This window comes from Phaseolus vulgaris, chromosome 11, assembly GCF_051622355.1.
Source record: "Phaseolus vulgaris cultivar YP4 chromosome 11, ASM5162235v1, whole genome shotgun sequence".
In the NCBI taxonomy this organism is placed as follows: domain Eukaryota; kingdom Viridiplantae; phylum Streptophyta; class Magnoliopsida; order Fabales; family Fabaceae; genus Phaseolus; species Phaseolus vulgaris.
Window position 1 is genome coordinate 22716649 of NC_143508.1, and position 16731 is coordinate 22733379.

General features: G+C 50.3%; 1 protein-coding gene across 1 annotated transcript; it reads right to left on the reverse strand.

The window, feature by feature from the left end:
* Nucleotides 1–14809: 14809 nt before the first annotated feature.
* On the reverse strand, nt 14810–15895 carry LOC150023120 (uncharacterized). The gene is made up of 2 exons (XM_090297724.1): nt 15573–15895; nt 14810–15518 (listed from the first exon to the last, which is right to left on the reverse strand). The coding sequence occupies exons 1-2, from the start codon at nt 15893–15895 to the stop codon at nt 14810–14812; spliced, it is 1032 nt and encodes a 343-aa protein (XP_090153850.1).
* Between the last annotated feature and the right edge of the window lie 836 nt (nt 15896–16731).

Genomic DNA, 16731 nt, shown 5'->3' on the forward strand with positions numbered 1-16731 from the left:
GCACCCCAGGGACGAGTGCAAGACAACGTTCATGACAAAGTTGTCTTGTTACTGTTATAAGATGATGCCCTTTGCGCTTAAAAAGGTAGGGGCGACATACCAGAGGCTGATGCACAACTCTTAGCGCCCATGCCAGGGCGGAATGTCCAAGCCTTTGTGGATGACATGGTGGTCACCTCCCAGCAGAGAGAGCAGCATGTAGCAGACCTGGAAGAGCTATTCACCACAATAGCCAAGTACAGGTTAAAGCTGAACCCAAAGAAGTGTGTGTTCGGGGTAGAAGCAGGCAAGTTCTTGGGATTCTTACTCATTGAACGTGGGATAAAGGCGAATCCTGAGAAGTGCGCTGCGATAATAGCAATGAGGAACCCAATCTTAGTTAAAGAGGTGCAGCAGTTGACAGGGTGCATGGCCGCTCTGTCCAGATTCGTATCAGCAGGAGGTGATAAGGGTCATCCTTATTTCCAATGCCTAAAGAGAAACAGTAGGTTTGTGTGGACCAGAGAGTGCGAAGAGGAGTTCTTGAAACTGAAAGAGTACCTGGCTAGTTCACCAGTGTTGTGCAAGCCATAGCTAGGTACTCTCCACTTCGTCTATACTTTGCAGTTACAGAAAATGAGATCAGTTCGATTCTACTGCAAGACCAGAACTAGGTGCAGAAGCCGATCTACTTTGTTAGCAAAGTGTTGCAGGGGCCAGAGGTGAGATACCAGGCCATAGAGAAAGCGGCTCCGACAGTAGTTTTCTCAGCGCGAAGACTTCGCCACTACTTCCAGAGCTTTACCGTAATAGTGATGACAAACCTTCCAATTTGCAAGGTCTTACAGAAGTCGTATGTGGCAGGCAGGATGGTAGATGGGTGGTACAACTATCAGAGTTCGATGTGCAGTATGAGCCTAGAGGCCCTGTTACAGGCCAGGTTTACGCTGACTTCGTAGTAGAGCTCTCCTCGGCAGCCACGCACCAAGAGGGAGCAGGTTTTAGATGGGTACTCTCTGTAGATGGTTCCTCCAACCAGCAAGGTAGTGGGGATGGTGTCATCTTGGAAGGGCCAAATGGGTTGCTAATTGAGCAGGCCCTGCGGTTTGCTTTCAAGGCAGTAACAACCAAGTAGAGTATGAGGCCCTGATCATTGGAATGTTGCTAGCTAAAGAGATGGTTGCGAAAGGTTTGCTGGCAAAGAATGATTCCTTGTTAGTCATAGGCCAGGTCACGGGGGAATACCAGGCTACAGACCCTCAGATGGCCGCATATCTAGAGTACATCTAGACTCTGAGGGAGACGTTTGAGGTGTTCGAGTTAGTCCACATACCCAAAGAACAAAATGCCCGAGCAGACTTGCTGGCAAAGCTCGCTAGTTCGGGCAAGGGAGGCAGACAGAGGACAATCATTCAGGAGACCCAGAGGACACCTCGAACTACCACAGACAATATGGCAGAAGTCCAGTAGATCAGCACATCGGACGGAGTGATGGGGGAGGCATCGGTCATTAACGCAGGAGACGTTTAAAACACCCAGAATAAGCGTGTACCCAGTTGTTGGGGAAAGGTCGTCACAGGTTTACCAAGTCGAAACAGGAGAAACTTAGATGACACCCTACCAACGCTATTTGGCTAATGAAATACTCCCGCTAGAGCCCACAGAGGCCAGAAAAATCAAGAAAAATTCGAACAAGTACACCTTATCGATGGAAAGTTATTTAAGCATGGGTTCACCCACCCTATCCTGGTGTGTGTAAGTGGTGAGCAATGCACGCGCATTATGGAAAAGCTGCATGAAGGGGTATGTGGTAGCCACATCGGTGTTCGATCTCTCTCATCAAAGGCCATTCGTGCAGGATATTACTGGCCAACCATGAGGAAAGACTGCACGGTGTATGCACAACAGTGCAAGCAGTGGCAGCAACACGCTGACTGGCACAAGGCGCCCCCAGAGGAGCTGAGGTCGATCTATAGCCCATGGCCATTTCATACCTGGGGGGTCGACATTCTGGGGCCTGTTCCTTTAACAGTGCGGTAGATGAAGTACCTTGTGGTTGCCAAAGAATATATCACAAAGTGGATAGAGGCTGAGCCAGTAGCGCAGATCACAACCTACAAGATCCAACACTTTGTGTGGAAGAACATAGTGTGCCGCTTTGAAATCCCAAAACGGTTTGATGAGAATCCAATAAAGGAGGCTTTTATTAATGAAGGAAGAGGGCATTCACCCTCACATTTGAAGTTCTTCCTTCTAGTCTTCTCAAAATTAAAAGAAGACATAAAATAAAGAGAGGATCAAGCCTAAAGCCAAAGAAGTCTACAAGCTTTCAAGAATGGACTTCAATTAAATATCTCTCTTTATAGTTTCTTTTAAATTGTAAATAATATAGAATAGTGTTTAGAAAGATGCTTAGAGGGAAACATTAGACACCTCTTTTGTAAAAACATCTCTAGGCTTTAGTTTAGAAAATTCTAGAAGCTTGGGGAGTGAGCTTAGTAAGGGGGCGTAAGCTTAGAAGCATTTTGGGTAGCTTAGGGAATAAGCTATGTAAATGACCAGCCCTTGCTCCTATAAAAGGAGGGCTTAGGTCCTTCATAATGCAGATTTGGAATTTGTAGTAAAGAAACTCTCCCAATTTGGTGATTGAGTGAGTGAGATTTGATTTCTCCTCTTCCTAGTCTCATCTTGAGAGCCTTGGTTCCCTCAAGTGGCGGCAGTTCACACTTATCTTGGAGCAATCACACTTCAAGTGGCGTGTTCATCAATCAAGTTCTTCATCCACATAAGTTTCCTCTCTTCTCCATTTAGTTCTTCCATTTCCATGTCCATATGAACTTTAAAACAAGTGTAGTTTCTTTTATTCGGTTCATCTTCCTTTTCTTGCACTTTTGTTCAGTTCTTTTCAATTTCTTACTATTTTAATTCAGTTCAGTAGCTCATTTTCATGTTTTGTTCGGTTCAATTGCTTTCTTTAGAGTTTCAATCGGTTCATTTACTTTCTTGTTCAATTTAATCGGTTCAATTGGCAAGAAATGGGTCTTCCATGTGAGTTTGGTGTTTGGTGCAAGTTTTGGTGAGTTCTTGAAACATAGAACATTGATCCATTTCTATTAAAAGTGCCTATTCATTCTCCAACTCAAGTTGATTCCATAAAATGTCAAAGAATCATCTATATCTTGCTATTGGAATCATATCACGGTTAATGTCTCGAACTTGTACCTAGTTAGCGAGCCAACAATTGGGCAAACTATGTAAGGAGCTGGAGTAAAGCAGGTGTTTGCATTTGTCGAACACCCCCTGACGAACGGGCAGGTCGAGTCTGCCAACCGAGTTCTGCTCAGAGGTCTTAAGAGAAGGCTGGATAAAGCTAAAGGGACCTCGCCAGAAGAAGTTCCTAGAATTTTGGGGGCTTACCACAGTACTCCCCAGTTCACAACCAAAGAAACACTCTTTAGCTTGGTGTACGGTTCGGACGCGATGATTCCAGTAGAAATCCAGGAGAACTCGCCACGTTTCCAAAACTTTGTGGTCGAAGAGTCCAATGAAGAGGGGAAGGTGAACCTAGATCTATTGGACGAAGTAAGGGAGGAAGCAAGGATCAAGGCTGAGGCCTTGAAGAGATGGGTGGAGTACAAATACAGCTCCAAGCTGAGACCTCGGCAATTTTAGTTCGTCGACCTAGTGATGCGAAAGGCCCACCCGTACCAGCTAGAGAACAAGTTGTCCCCCAAGTGGATTGGTCCTTTCAGAGTAACGGAGGCCCTTGGGAATGGAGCGTACAGGTTCGAGACATTAGAAGGTGGGGCGATCCCTCGTACTTGGAACGCGACCAAGCTTAAGTTTTATTTCAGTTAAGTTGTTTGTTGTACCGACAAGTCCTCGAACGTTAATTGACTGCTAGTAGATGTGGGGCCACGTAAGCTGGGTCCAATGAGCGGCAGGGGCCAATGCCTTGCAGGCGGCACGCCCAGGGTGTCGAGGAGTGGTCAGGCGTCGGTCACGTAAGCTGGTCCCACAAGTAGTACGCCCAGAATGCCTCGCAGAGGGTGCGCCCAGTGGGTCGAGGAGTGGTTAGGCATCGGTCATCAGAATGTGTTGACATGTCCTCGGACATTGGCGAGTCCAACAGCGGAGCTGGGCCACGAGAGGTGAGTCCCAGACAACACACTAGTTATCAGTTAGGGAGAAGCCTAGATCGCGAGGGGTCCATGCGTGTGGTGTGGATGACGCGTTTAACACAAGTAGAGAGCCACTGGAAGAGAGATGACCCGTGAGGGTCACGTTTCAGGGGTAAACTACATGCATGGCACGTGAACAGCTAGGGGACTCCCAGGACAAATTGCCCCAGATATTAGGTGCACAAGTTGGTACCCAGGTGGTCATCCCGTCAGAGGCTGAACTCCAGTAAGGGAGTTGTTCCTGCTGGTTGACCAGAATGTGCTTCGTGCGTAGTTGTGACTCGCGTATCAAGGACACCTTCGTCTTGGTTCCAAACCTTCACCCTACACCGCAGTGAGTACCTGAAATAGAGAGAACAAAGGGCGCCCTCGTGGCCGTTTGCACTCCGACGATCAAGTAAGTAGGCAGAAAACACTATGCACCTCCGTATCGGAACACCGTAACTGTGATGTTCTGAAGGCGCGTAACTGTATTCTAACGAACTTCTCTCTGGTGCTCAAATCACTCGTGCGTACAGTGTGTAAGAGTGCAAATGATTAGAACGTACCTTAATGAGCTTCCAGAAAAGCTTATATACCTTGGGTTTCCGTGCTTACTGCCACGTGGCTTCTCTGACTTAAGCGCAACTCCACGTGGAAGGCCTTACGACGCTGTAACCCAACTTAGGGAAATCCCAATGCGTAAGTCTTCCTTCCTCGAAGTGCATCCGACGCAAGGGGTGACTACCTGGGTGCCAACTCATGCGCCCCAGCCTCTAGTCACTCGCCCTGTGAGTGTATCAGCCTTCCTCTCGTACCATGCACATGGATTACCCCTGGGGCGTGGCCCTCTCCTGGGTCGTATCTGTCCCAGGGATTCTCCAAAGGTGGCGCGGGTAGCCACGTCCTACACCTCATGCATGAGTACTTCACGAGTCAGGTTACTCCCTACTGGTACTGGGAATATGGCCTTGAAGCCACCTTTCTCTTCCCTTTATTAGTGTTCTGAGGTACTGGGGCCCGAGGCCTCCTCGCCCGTACCGTGGCCTCTTATCGTGCCGCCCCCTCCACGGTCTTCTCTACTCGTGGGTATCGGGGGGTGGCACCATCGGGGCCGAAGCGCGCTCTTAGGACAACGAGTCCTAAGAGCGCCTACACTTGATGACGCCCACACCTGGCGACGCCCACACCTGGCGACGCCCACATCTACTGACGCCCACACCTGGCGACGCCCACACCTGGCGGCGTCCAAAGCGGTCAACACGCTAACTCTACTCCTTGGAGCCCTTTGGTAGGTCCCACCATATGTTTGACTTTGGTCAACGCCCGAGGACGGGTCGGTACACAAACCCCCCAGTCTTGAGCTGATAACTGTTTCAGCGAAAAGACTAAGGCCTCGCCCTACCGTCCACGTGGCATTCTGATGACGTGACATTCTCTGCGCTGGTGACGTGACACTTTAAGTCACGCTCCTCAAGTTTACGTTATATCTTTCAAAAATCGCGCGCTTCAGTTACTGTCTCATCACTTTTCCCATTCCTTCACACTGCTCACCTTCTTCTTGAAGCCTTCTCTGCAATCTCTCTTCACACCCCAAACCTTCGTCAATCCGATCATTCAAAGGTATGGTTTTTCTTCTTCGATGGCTCTTTCTCTTGAATTTTTGTACTGATATAACTGCCTGGGTCTGTGTATTTTTCTTGCATTCGCACTCTTTCTTCTCACTTCTTCGTTCCCCCCTTCTTTGAACTTCTCGCGTGGGTAGGGTTTTTCTGGGTTTCTTCCTCTTTTGCGTCATAACCCTCGTTTGCTAAACCTTTGCTCTTTTTCATTATTCAGTTTCCCTACTACACCATGGCGCGTACTAAAACTACTGCCAACCCTCCACCTCCCAGGGTCAACTACAAAGCCCTGTACCCTTGGGCCCCTGATGAGTTACTCGATGAGTGCTGAAGTCTAACCTCCCTAAAGGATTGGAGGGACCATATGGGCGAACCAGGCGCTTACCAAGGCAGTGCCTTCGCCAAGAGGCATGATATCTACATAGTTGTGCATCCTTGCACACCTGGGGAGCCCGTTTGCATGGACGAGCGATCAAACAATGGGGAGGCCTTCTTCTTTCTCTACCAAACCGTGTTCAAACACATAGGCCTGCGTTTGCCCTTCTCTGGTTTCGAGAGGGAACTCTAAACTGAAATCAATGTCGCCCCTGCCCAGCTACACCCCAATAGCTGGGCCTTCATCAGGGCATTTGGGATTCTATGCGGGTACTTCGGCCAACCCCCCTCCGTGGACATCTTCCTCCACTTCTTCGAGGTCAAGAAGCAAGGGAAGAGCCTTTGGATGAGCTTCAGCGGCATCGCTGGGAGGGTCCTCCTATCTCTATTCCAGCAATCCTACAAGGGATGGAGGGGCAAATTCTTCAGGGTGTGTTACACCAAACACGACCTCACTGCACTGGATGGCTTCCCCTTATACTGGGTGAAGAAAGTGAAGTTGACTAAACCCAAGACTTTGGATGAACTACCCTCGACTGATCGAGAGGTTTACCAGATTTTGGCCAGTGTGGGGGTCTTGGATACTGCCAAGCTGATAGCACGCGAATACAACTCCGAGGCCCTCACCCAATACATTAGTATGGGAACTACTCCCCAGTTATCCTCTTTGCTTGCATATGAGTTGTCTGTTTGCTTCATGCTTTAACTTAGCCTGTACCTAACTTCTGCTCTATTTGCTTTCTTGGTGCAGATTCAAAAATGGACCAGAACAAGAGGATGAGGCTTGTCAAAGCTTTAACAGCCCGAGGCAAAGCTACCTCCAAGGGAGCTGATGCTTCCTCGCACCCAACCACCGAGCCCACTCCTCCAACTATCCCAACATCCCCTTCCCAAACTCTCCCCATCGTAGCACCCAACCAACCTTCTCCTTTACCACATGCCACCCCTACCTCTCCACCTCCCATCGCGGTTGTGCCCATCACCATGGTCGAGACTGCGACCACACCAGCCCCCCTAGACAAGGGCAAAGGGGTGGTAGTGGTTCCTTCCGACGAGGATGAGGACTCAGCGGATGGGAAAGTCTTCAAGAGCAGGAGGACTACCAAGGTCATCACCTCCACCCCTTCCTCCAATCACGACGTTGAATCCTTGCGGGAACACCCTCCAAGCGCTACTTCACCGCCCCATCAACTTGCTCTGGAGGGTGGGGTCGAATCTGAGCCCACACCGGCCCTAGAACTTCCCCAGCCAGTCCAAGAGCTATTGAGAGGCTACCTGCGACGGGCGACGCCAGGGGGTCCATATGAAGAGGCCAAGAAGGAAACCATGGCCTATTATCTCGGGGCATTCCTTGCTTGCGCCAACTCTTGGCGTGATCAGGCTAGGGCCAGGGCCAGTGAGCTCTCAACCCTTCAGGCTTTTGAAAAAGAGGTGGCCACCCTGAAGGAGCAGTAGCAGACCCAGGAGCGTCATTGGGCTCGTCAAGAGGACGCCTATAAGGACTCCCTGAAAGAAGCTCAGAAAGCGAAGGACGCTGCCAACAAAAGACTCCACGAGGTCGGGCAAACCTACGCCGAACTTCTGGGGCAGGTTGTGCCTCTTCGCATGGAAGTCGCGGAGCTCAAAGATGCTGCCAAAATCTCTGAAGCCAAAATGAAGAAACTCGAGGATCAATGCGTTGACCGAGAGGTGAAACTGGGCGCGACGGAGGCAACGCTTGATGCTAAGACCAAGGCCTATGACCTGCTGGAAGCTGAATTTGTAAAGCTGCGGGCGGAGTCGATCAAAGCTTTAGCGGCCAAAGACCAAGAGCTGGCCTCCCAAGCTGAGCGCTCCAAGAAGGCGGAGCAAGAGCTGATTGATGACGTCATGGGTGCCTTCTCCGATGGGTTCGCAGAGGCACTAGCCCAAGCAGCATGCGCAAACCCGGGAATTGACGTCTCTAGCTGCAGCCCCTTCAACCAAATCGTGGAAGGCAAAATCATGCCTCCTTTATCTATTTTGTAACTCTGTAAACACTTGTTTCTTTGTATCACCGCACTTGAATATAATTGGTCATCTTAACTTTATATTCTTGTGTACTCTTCTCTTCTCTCACTGCTTGGTAATCGTGTTTGTGTTTTATCTTCGCATTTACCATCGATTCTCCTTGCTTTGATCTATACATTCCTCTTGTTCTTTGAATTCTTTATGCTTCTTTAACTCGTAATGAACTTTGGCTTGTCTTTGCTTATCCTTCGTGGCCCCGAAGTGCCTACCACAGAAGGTGTTAATGGCCTCATCATCACTTAAGCTCAAAAATGACTCATCTCTTCCTTGGCCTCAACATCGCTCGAGGGCAAGGGAGGACTTAGCTCTTCTGGCCTCATCATTGCTCAAGGGCGAAGGAGGACTTATCTTGGCCAAAGCCTGCATACCTGTACTGGGTGCCCACGCTCGAGGAGAGACCTGCTGAACGTAAGGTCGTTTCGTCCTCAGCGTGTCTAAACACTTGGGACAAAGTTGCGCTTTGGTGCCTACGCCCGAGGAAAGGTCTGCTAAAAGCGGTGCCGTATCGCCCTCGGGGTGTCTAAACGCCAAGGCAACTAGCCCTTATCTCTGCGCACTTGGTGCCCACGCCCGAGGAGAGGCCTGTCCGAAAGCAATGCCGTATCGTCCTCGGGGTGTCTAAAAACACCAAGGCGATCGATCAGTGTTCTTGGTGCCCACGCTGGAGGAGAGGCATGCTGAAAGCAGTGTCGTATCGTCCCCGGTGTGTCTAAAGACCAAGATGACCTGGGACTTTGGTGATTACGCCTAAGGAAAAGGTTTCCCGAAGGATGGCGCTTCTTCTACATGGCGTGTATTTGCACCAAGTCGCCTAGCTCTCCACTGCTCTGAACTTCCTCAATGCCTGATGCCCACACTCGAAGGAAACGCCCCCCCGCCACTTCCTTGCGAGGTGTCTAGGCATCAGACACCGGGGCTAGCCGTTCTTACTTGGGGAGGGGGCATCCCGAAGGAATCCGTTAACCCGTGCCCAGGGACTAAACGCCCGGATTTTAACTATGCTATGCGTACCTTTCAAACTTGACGCCCACGCCTGAAGAGTGTGCTCCCGCCACTCCCTTTGGGGTTTCTACACGTCCAAGTTGGCTCGCGCGCTTGGTGTCCACGCCCAGAGGAGATATCCGCGTCACTCCTGCTGAGGTGTCTACACACCATGGTGGCGGGTTCGTTTCTTAATGAACCGCGCCCCTTTCCTTTAGCGTTTCTTTACATTTGCGAGAAAAGGAAAATCGAGACAATGCATGATTAAAACTGCTTTTACTTGGGTGACCTCATTAGAAAACCCCCGAGAGGGAAAAAGAGTGTCCCCTTTAAACTGTGTTCTACATAGAGTTTTTAACAAAAGTAAAACTTCAAATTAGCTGCGTTCCAGGTGCGTGGAATGGGGCCTCCCTCCAGAGTTTCGAGACTGTAAGACCCGTTCCCTTTAGCCTCGGTCACTCTAAAGGGCCCAATCCACTTGGGCGACAACTTGTTCTCCAACTCATACGGATGAGCCTTGTGCATGACGAGATCCGCCACCTGGAGCTGGTGAGGCCTCACCTGGGAGCTGTACTGGCGCTCCACCCTTCTCTTCACTACCTCAGCCTTTATTCTCGCCTCCTCCCTGGCCTCGTCCAACAGGTCCAAATTCACCCTCCTTTCCTCGTTGGACTCTTCTGCCACAAAGTTCTGGAAACGTGGTGAGCTCTCGTGAATCTCCACCAGGATCATCGCATCTGATCCGTACACGAGGCTGAAAGACGTCACCATGGTGGAGGTCTGGGCGTGGTGTGATAAGACCACACTATCCTTGGTACTTCCTCTGCCCAGACTCCCTTGGCTTTCTCAAGCCTCCTCTTCAATCCTCTCAACAATATTCTATTTGCAGACTCCACCTGTCCGTTCATCTGGGGGTGCTCGACTGATGCAAACACCTGTTTGATGCCTACCTCTGCACACAACTTCCCCAGTTATTGGCTCGCAAACTGAGTACCGTTATCCGAGACCAAACGCCTCGGCACCCCAAACCGACACACAATATTTTCCAAACAAAGTGTTGTACCTTATGTGCAGTAATCTGTGCCACTAGTTCTGCTTCTATCCACTTTGTGAAGTACTCGATGGCTTCTATCAAGTACTTCATCTGCCTTATCGCCAGTGGGAAAAGCCCCAGAATGTCAATTCCCCATGTGTGGAAAGGCCACGGGCTGTAAATTGACCTCAAATCCTCTGGCGGCGCCTTGCGTGTTGTTGGCACTGCTTGCATCGCTGGACGTACCCTACGCAATCTTGCCTCACAGTTGGCCAATAAAAGCCTGCACCTGCCACCTTGGATGCTAACGATCTCCCCCCCACGTGGCTTGCACAAATTCCTTCATGGAGTTCAGTCATTATCCTAGTGCATTCATCTCCACTTACGCACGTCAAGATTGGGTGTGTAAACCCATGCCTGAACAATGTCCCGTCCACCAGGGTATACCTTGCGGCATTTCTTTTCACCTTCTTGCCCTCTTCTAGCTCCGTTGGGAGGATCCCATCTACAAGGTAGCGTCTGTAGGGAGTCATCCATGTGTCTCCTTCTTCCAGGGTGCACACCTGCATGAAGTCCCCTTTTGAGGGCGAGGCCGCATAGACACTTATGCTAGGAGCTCTCGCCGTCTGCTGAGCCAAAGACCGATGCCTCTCTGGCCTTCCCTTGGACGCACTGACTTGGAGGACGTCCACTCTGTTATCTGCTACATTCGCGGTGCCTTGAGGGTCTCTTGGATGACCGTCCTCTCCCTTCCCCCCTTGCCTGAGCTAGCCAGCTTGGCGAGCAGGTTAGCACGAGCATTTTGCTCTCTCGGGACGTGCACCAACTCAAACGCCGCGAACTCCCCCTTCAGCACTTGGACGTACCTTAAATACGCAGCCATCTGCGGGTCTTTCTCTTGATATTCCCCTGTCACATGCCCCGTGACCAACAACGAGTCACTCTTCGCCAAGAGGCTTCGCGCACCCATCTCCTTGGCCAAAAGCATTCCTGCGATCAAGGCCTCGTACTCTGCCTGGTTGTTTCTTGCCTTAAAGGCGAACCATAGGGCTTGCTCAATCAACAACCCATTGGGCCCCTCTAAGACTATTCTGGCACCACTTCCTTGCTGATTCGAGGATCCGTCTACTGATAACAACCACTGGGAATCAAGCTCCACTTCCTGTTGGACGCCTCCTGGTGAGAGCAATGCAACGAAATCTGCATAAATCTGCCCCTTGATGGATCCCATGGGCTCGTTTACTATATCAAACTCTGAAAGCTCCACCGCCCAACGAACCATCCTTCCAGCGACATCTGGCTTCTGCAACACCTTCTGGATGGGGAGATTCGTCATCACCACCATCGTAAAACTATGGAAATAGTGGCGGAGCCTCCTGGCATAGAATACCACTGCCAGGGTTGCTTTTTCCAAAGATTGATACCTCGTCTCCGGGCCCTGCAAGGCCTTGCTCACGAACTATATAGGCTTTTGCACCTGATCCTGCTCTTGAACCAACATAGAGCTGATGGCTCACTCTGTCACTGCGAAATACAAGCGGAGGGGCACGCCTGCCCGTGGCTTGCACAATATAGGAGGCATCGCCACATACTCCTTCAGCCCGAGAAAGATTGTCTCACATTCTGCTGTCCACACGAAGTGGCTGTTCCTCTTCAGGCATTGGAAATATGGGTGGCCCTTATCTCCACCAGCTGATACGAACCTGGACAGGGTCGCCATGCGCCCCATCAACTGCTGCACTTCTTTTACTGAGGTTGGGCTCCTCATGGCGATGATTGTTGCGCACTTATCGGGGTTCGCCTCTATACCCCGTTTAGTGAGCATAAATCCCAGAAACTTTCCCGCCTCCACCCCAAAGACGCATTTCTCTGGGTTCAGCTTGAGGCGGTACTTAGCTATCGTGGCGAACAACTCTTCCAGATCAGTTGTTTGTCGCCCTCTTTCCTGAGAGGTCACCACCATGTCGTCGACGTAGGCTTGCACGTTCCTTCTCAGCATAAGTGCAAGGATCCTATCCATTAACCTCTGGTAGGTGGCGCCTGCATTCTTCAGCCCGAACCACATGACCTTGTAGCAGTAACTACACGTCTCGGTCATGAACGTCGTTTTGCTCTCATCGCGTGGATGCATCTTGATCTGATTGTACCCCGAGAATGCATCCAAGAAACTTAGCATTTTAGAGCCCGAGGCGCTGTCTACCAACGCGTCGATGCTGGGCAGAGGATACGAGTCCTTGGGGCACGCCTTGTCCAGGTTTGTGAAGTCTACGCATATCCTCCACTTCCCATTCGCCTTCTTCACTAAGACAACATTAGCCAACCACTCAGGGTACTGAATTTCCCTGATGTGTTCGGCGCTCAACAGCTTCTTTGTTTCTTCCTGCACGACGAGGCGCCTCTCTTCATTGAACTTCCTCCTTCTCTGTCATACAGGGCGGACTTTAGGGTCCATGGTGAGATGGTGGCACAAAAAATTTGGGTCGATGCCTGGCATGTCCGAGGCGGACCATGCAAATGCGTCCAGGTGGTGCGATATTACCGCCGCCACCTCATCCTGCTCCTCTTGACTCAGCAGTCGCCCCAACTTGAAGATCTTACCCCCAATTTTCCTCTCCACCACGTTTTCTACCGGCTCGGGTTGCCTATCCTGAGCGCTCTCAACGCGAGACTCACTTCCACGACCTTCTCTTCTAGGCGTAGCCTCTGCGGGCGAGGCATCCTCGGATACTTCTTCCATGGGCGAGGCGTCCCCGGATACTTCTTCCATTGGCGAGGCCTCTCCAGGTACTCCTTCTACGGGTGCGGCCCCCCTGGGCGCTTCCTCCGCGAGCACGGCCTCGGCAGGCGTCGCCTCCACGGGTTCAGCCTCCTCCAAAGGCTCCACCTCCATAGGCGTATCTGCAACGGGCGGGCGTTCCATCACCATAACCACTCCCCTTTTTGTTTTTAGGCTATTCTCAGAGCACTTCTGGGCCTCCTCTTGATCTGACTTGATCACGATCACCCGGCCACTAAGATCTGGCAATTCATCTTCATGTGGCGTGTGGAAGCCACTGCCCTTAGCCTATTCAACGCAGGTATTCCCAACAAAATGTTGTAGGCTGAATTGGCGTTCACGACTAGGTATTGGATGCTCTCAGTACATGACGTCGTTCCATCTGTAAACGTCGTCCTCAGCTCCAGGTAGCCACGTACCTCCACTTTGTCCCCTGCGAATCCATACAAACATCCCGTGTATGGCCTCAACAGATCAGGGGACAACTACATCTTGTTAAAGGTGGACTAGAACATTACATATGTGGAGCTGCCCTGGTCCACGAGGACTTGGTGTACCCTCCTCCCAGCGGTGACGACCGAAATGACCACGGGGTCATTGTCATGGGGGACGACGTTGCGCAGGTCAGTCTTTGTAAACACAAGGTCTGATTCCCACGGGTCATCCAGTCCTTCTTCAACTACTGCGTTCACCCAGCGCACATACCCCTTGCGCTGAGAGGCAGTGCATCCTCCTCCTGAGAAGCCACCGGAGATGGTGTGCACTTCTCCATGGATCGACATCTCGTGTGCCTAATCCTCTTCTGGTACTGTCAGGGCCGCAACTGTAGAAGACCCGGCCAGATAGTCCTTCAGGAACCCACTCTTCATGATGGAGATCAAGCTCAAGAGGACATGGAGGCCAATCAACAAGATCAAGAAGAGGTGGAGGCACAAATGGAGGACGCCCATGGAGGTCAAAGTCCACCTCAAAGGATTACAAGAAGCATGTTCAAAGCTTTGGGAGCTAGAGGACATTTATTTTCTCTTTTTGTAGTTTCTTTAGTTGAAGGTGCTTAGAGGGAAACATTAGAAACCTCTTTTGTTTTAGCATCTTTTAGGCTTTAGTTAGGAGCTTTAGGAGGGGGGTGTATTAGTAGATAGGTGTAGGAGTAAATAAGGAGGTGCCAAAGTGAGAGAAGGGATCACACCTTCCTCATGCTTTGTTTTAGGTGCAAATTCTATAAGCTTTTTAGGAGGGAGTTTTTGAATTTTGTGTAGCTTACTTTTCAGCACCTTAGGCTATAAATAGAGGTGCTCTCTTTGTAAAATTCAGATTGGAATTAATCTAAGAAAACTCTACTCAAATTTTGAGTGAACTTTGGAGAGCTTTGAGCCTTCTTCTCTAGTCTCATCTTGATGGATCATTGGAGTCCTCAAGTGGCGGCATCACTCTCATCTAGGAGCATTCCACACTTCTAGTGGCGAGATCATCCAACATTCTTCCATCTTCATGAGCACTCTCTTCTCCTTCCTTTCTTCTCTTTCTATTGTTTTTGTTAGCTTGTGTTCTTGAGTTTTGGTTTGGTGTTCTTGCTGTTTTTTATGAGTTTTGGTTCGGCAGTTTTATATTTCAGTCCATTCATCTTGTTCCTTTGCTTTTCTTACTCTTTTGTTCGGTTTAATTTGACTAAAATTGGTTCATCCAAATGAGTTTGGGATTTGGAACTAGTTTTTGGTGAGTTCTTGTCTTAGAACAATGATCCAACTCTAAGAAAAGTGCCTCTATAATGTCCAACTCAAGGTGATTCCTAAGAAGGTCAAGAACCTTTCTCTATATGGCTATTGGAATCACATCACTTCACCAACTTGTCCAACTGATGGCCCAACGCCAAGCAGTTGTTGATGTGATGCTCGAACGCTTGGTGGAACTCGCACCACGCGTCCTTGTGAGGTCTCAGCACTTTGTCAGTCTTCACTTGGGGCCTCAGCCTGTCTGCTATGTTAGGCACGACGATTAGATCTTTCAACTCTACCACGAAATTATGCCTCAACGGCCTATTCCCCTCCCTCGCCGGCCTATTCCCCTCTGATCGCCCCCTCGTCTGGGGCCTCCTCGCCTCGTATGGGCGCTTCCTCTCTTGACCCTTCCTTCCGGTCGCGGCCTCATTCACTCTAGCGGGCTGTGCACGCAACGACGCTCTTGGGCGTGCTGGTGCAACGCTTGTACGCTTCTCACACACCTCGCCCTCTGTTGCGATGTGCTCCACCGCGCGACACCTTATTTCTGCAAAGGTTCGGGGGCGGCTTCGGATGATTGATTCACAGAAAGGTCCAGGGCACATCCCCTTCCTGAACGCATAAAGAATCATCGATTCCTCCATGGTGCCAACCTTCACCACCTGCGACCCGAAGCGGTTGATATACTCTTTCAAGGTCTCGCCTTGATACTGCTTCACGTCAAAAAGATCATACGACACCGGTGGAGGGGCCTGGTTCGCGATGTACTGCTCCCGGAACAACTGCGAGAGCTGCGCGACGAAGGTGATGTGGCCATCTGGAAGGCTGATAAACCAATCCATGGCCATTCCAGTCAACGTGCTCATGAAGAGCTTGCACCTCACGACGTCAGAACAGCCTACTAGCATCATCTGTGTGTGGAACGCAGTGAGGTGTGCCTCGGGGTCTTCCATCCCTGTGAAAGTCACCTTGGGACCTATGAACGTGTGAGGGATTACCGCCTCCATGATCGACTGTGAGAACGGCGTGGAGAACTCCCTAGGTGGTGTGAAACATTCGCGATCTTCTGCTTCACGACTCCCAGGGTGGTTGCGCAACCCGCGGCGCAACTCCTCGTTCACACGAAACAACTCTTCATTCCTTGCATGCGACGCCGCCAAATCCGCCTGTATACGCTCTTGCTCAGCCTTTGATGCCGCCATCGCTTCCTACAGGCCTTGCATCATCTTCATGACCTGGTGCATGGTCATGTCATCACTCTCACCGCGCGTCGAACTTTGCCTTGTCGTCCTCATTTCTTGCAGTTTCTTGAAGAACTTCCAACTGTAACGGTGGTTCTTGAAAATCCTTCGGTGCAAACCGAGCGGAAACGCAAAAGAACGGTAGAAACTCAAGAAAACTGGGAAATGAACAGTTGGAACTGATCAAGACCAAAAAGAATCGGTAAAAACTGAGTTAAACTGAAGAACGATCGGTGAAACTGAACGAAAACACGAGCAAACGGTGGTACTAAGCGAAACTTCAACAACGAATAGCGAAAATTTGAACTGAACCGAAAGCAATCGGTGAAACTTCATGAACCTCAAGATAAACGATGAATCTTGAAAGATTCTTGGAAAACTTTCTCAAAATCTGCTACTGAACCTCTAACAACTTGCGGTGGGACTGATGTTTTAAATCGGGTCCCACGGTGGGCGCCAAATGTTCCTGCCGATTGACCAGAATGTGCTTCCTGCGTAGCTGTGACTCGCGTATCAAGGACACCTTCGTCTTGGTTCCAGACCTTCACCCTACACCGTCGTGAGTACCTGAAACAGAGAGAACAAATGGCACCCTCGCGGCCGTTTGCACTCCGACGATCAAGTCAGTAGGCAGAAAATACTATGCACCTCCGTATCAGAACACTGTAACTGCGATGTTCTGAAGGCGCGTAACTGTATTCTAACAAACTTCTCTCTGGTGCTCAAATCACTCGTGCGTACAATGTGTAAGAGGGCAAATGATTAGAACGTACCTTAATGAGCTTCCAGAAAAGCTT

What these genes read in the sequence shown, in the direction of transcription:
- LOC150023120 (XM_090297724.1), bottom strand. Translation starts at nt 15,895, where the DNA reads ATGGCGGCATCAAAGGCTGAGCAAGAGCGTATACAGGCGGATTTGGCG. An exon ending in GGCTGTTCTGACGTCGTGAG is followed by an intron (nt 15,519 to 15,572) that starts GTGCAAGCTCTT and finishes TTGGTTTATCAG; the next exon opens with CCTTCCAGATGGCCACATCA.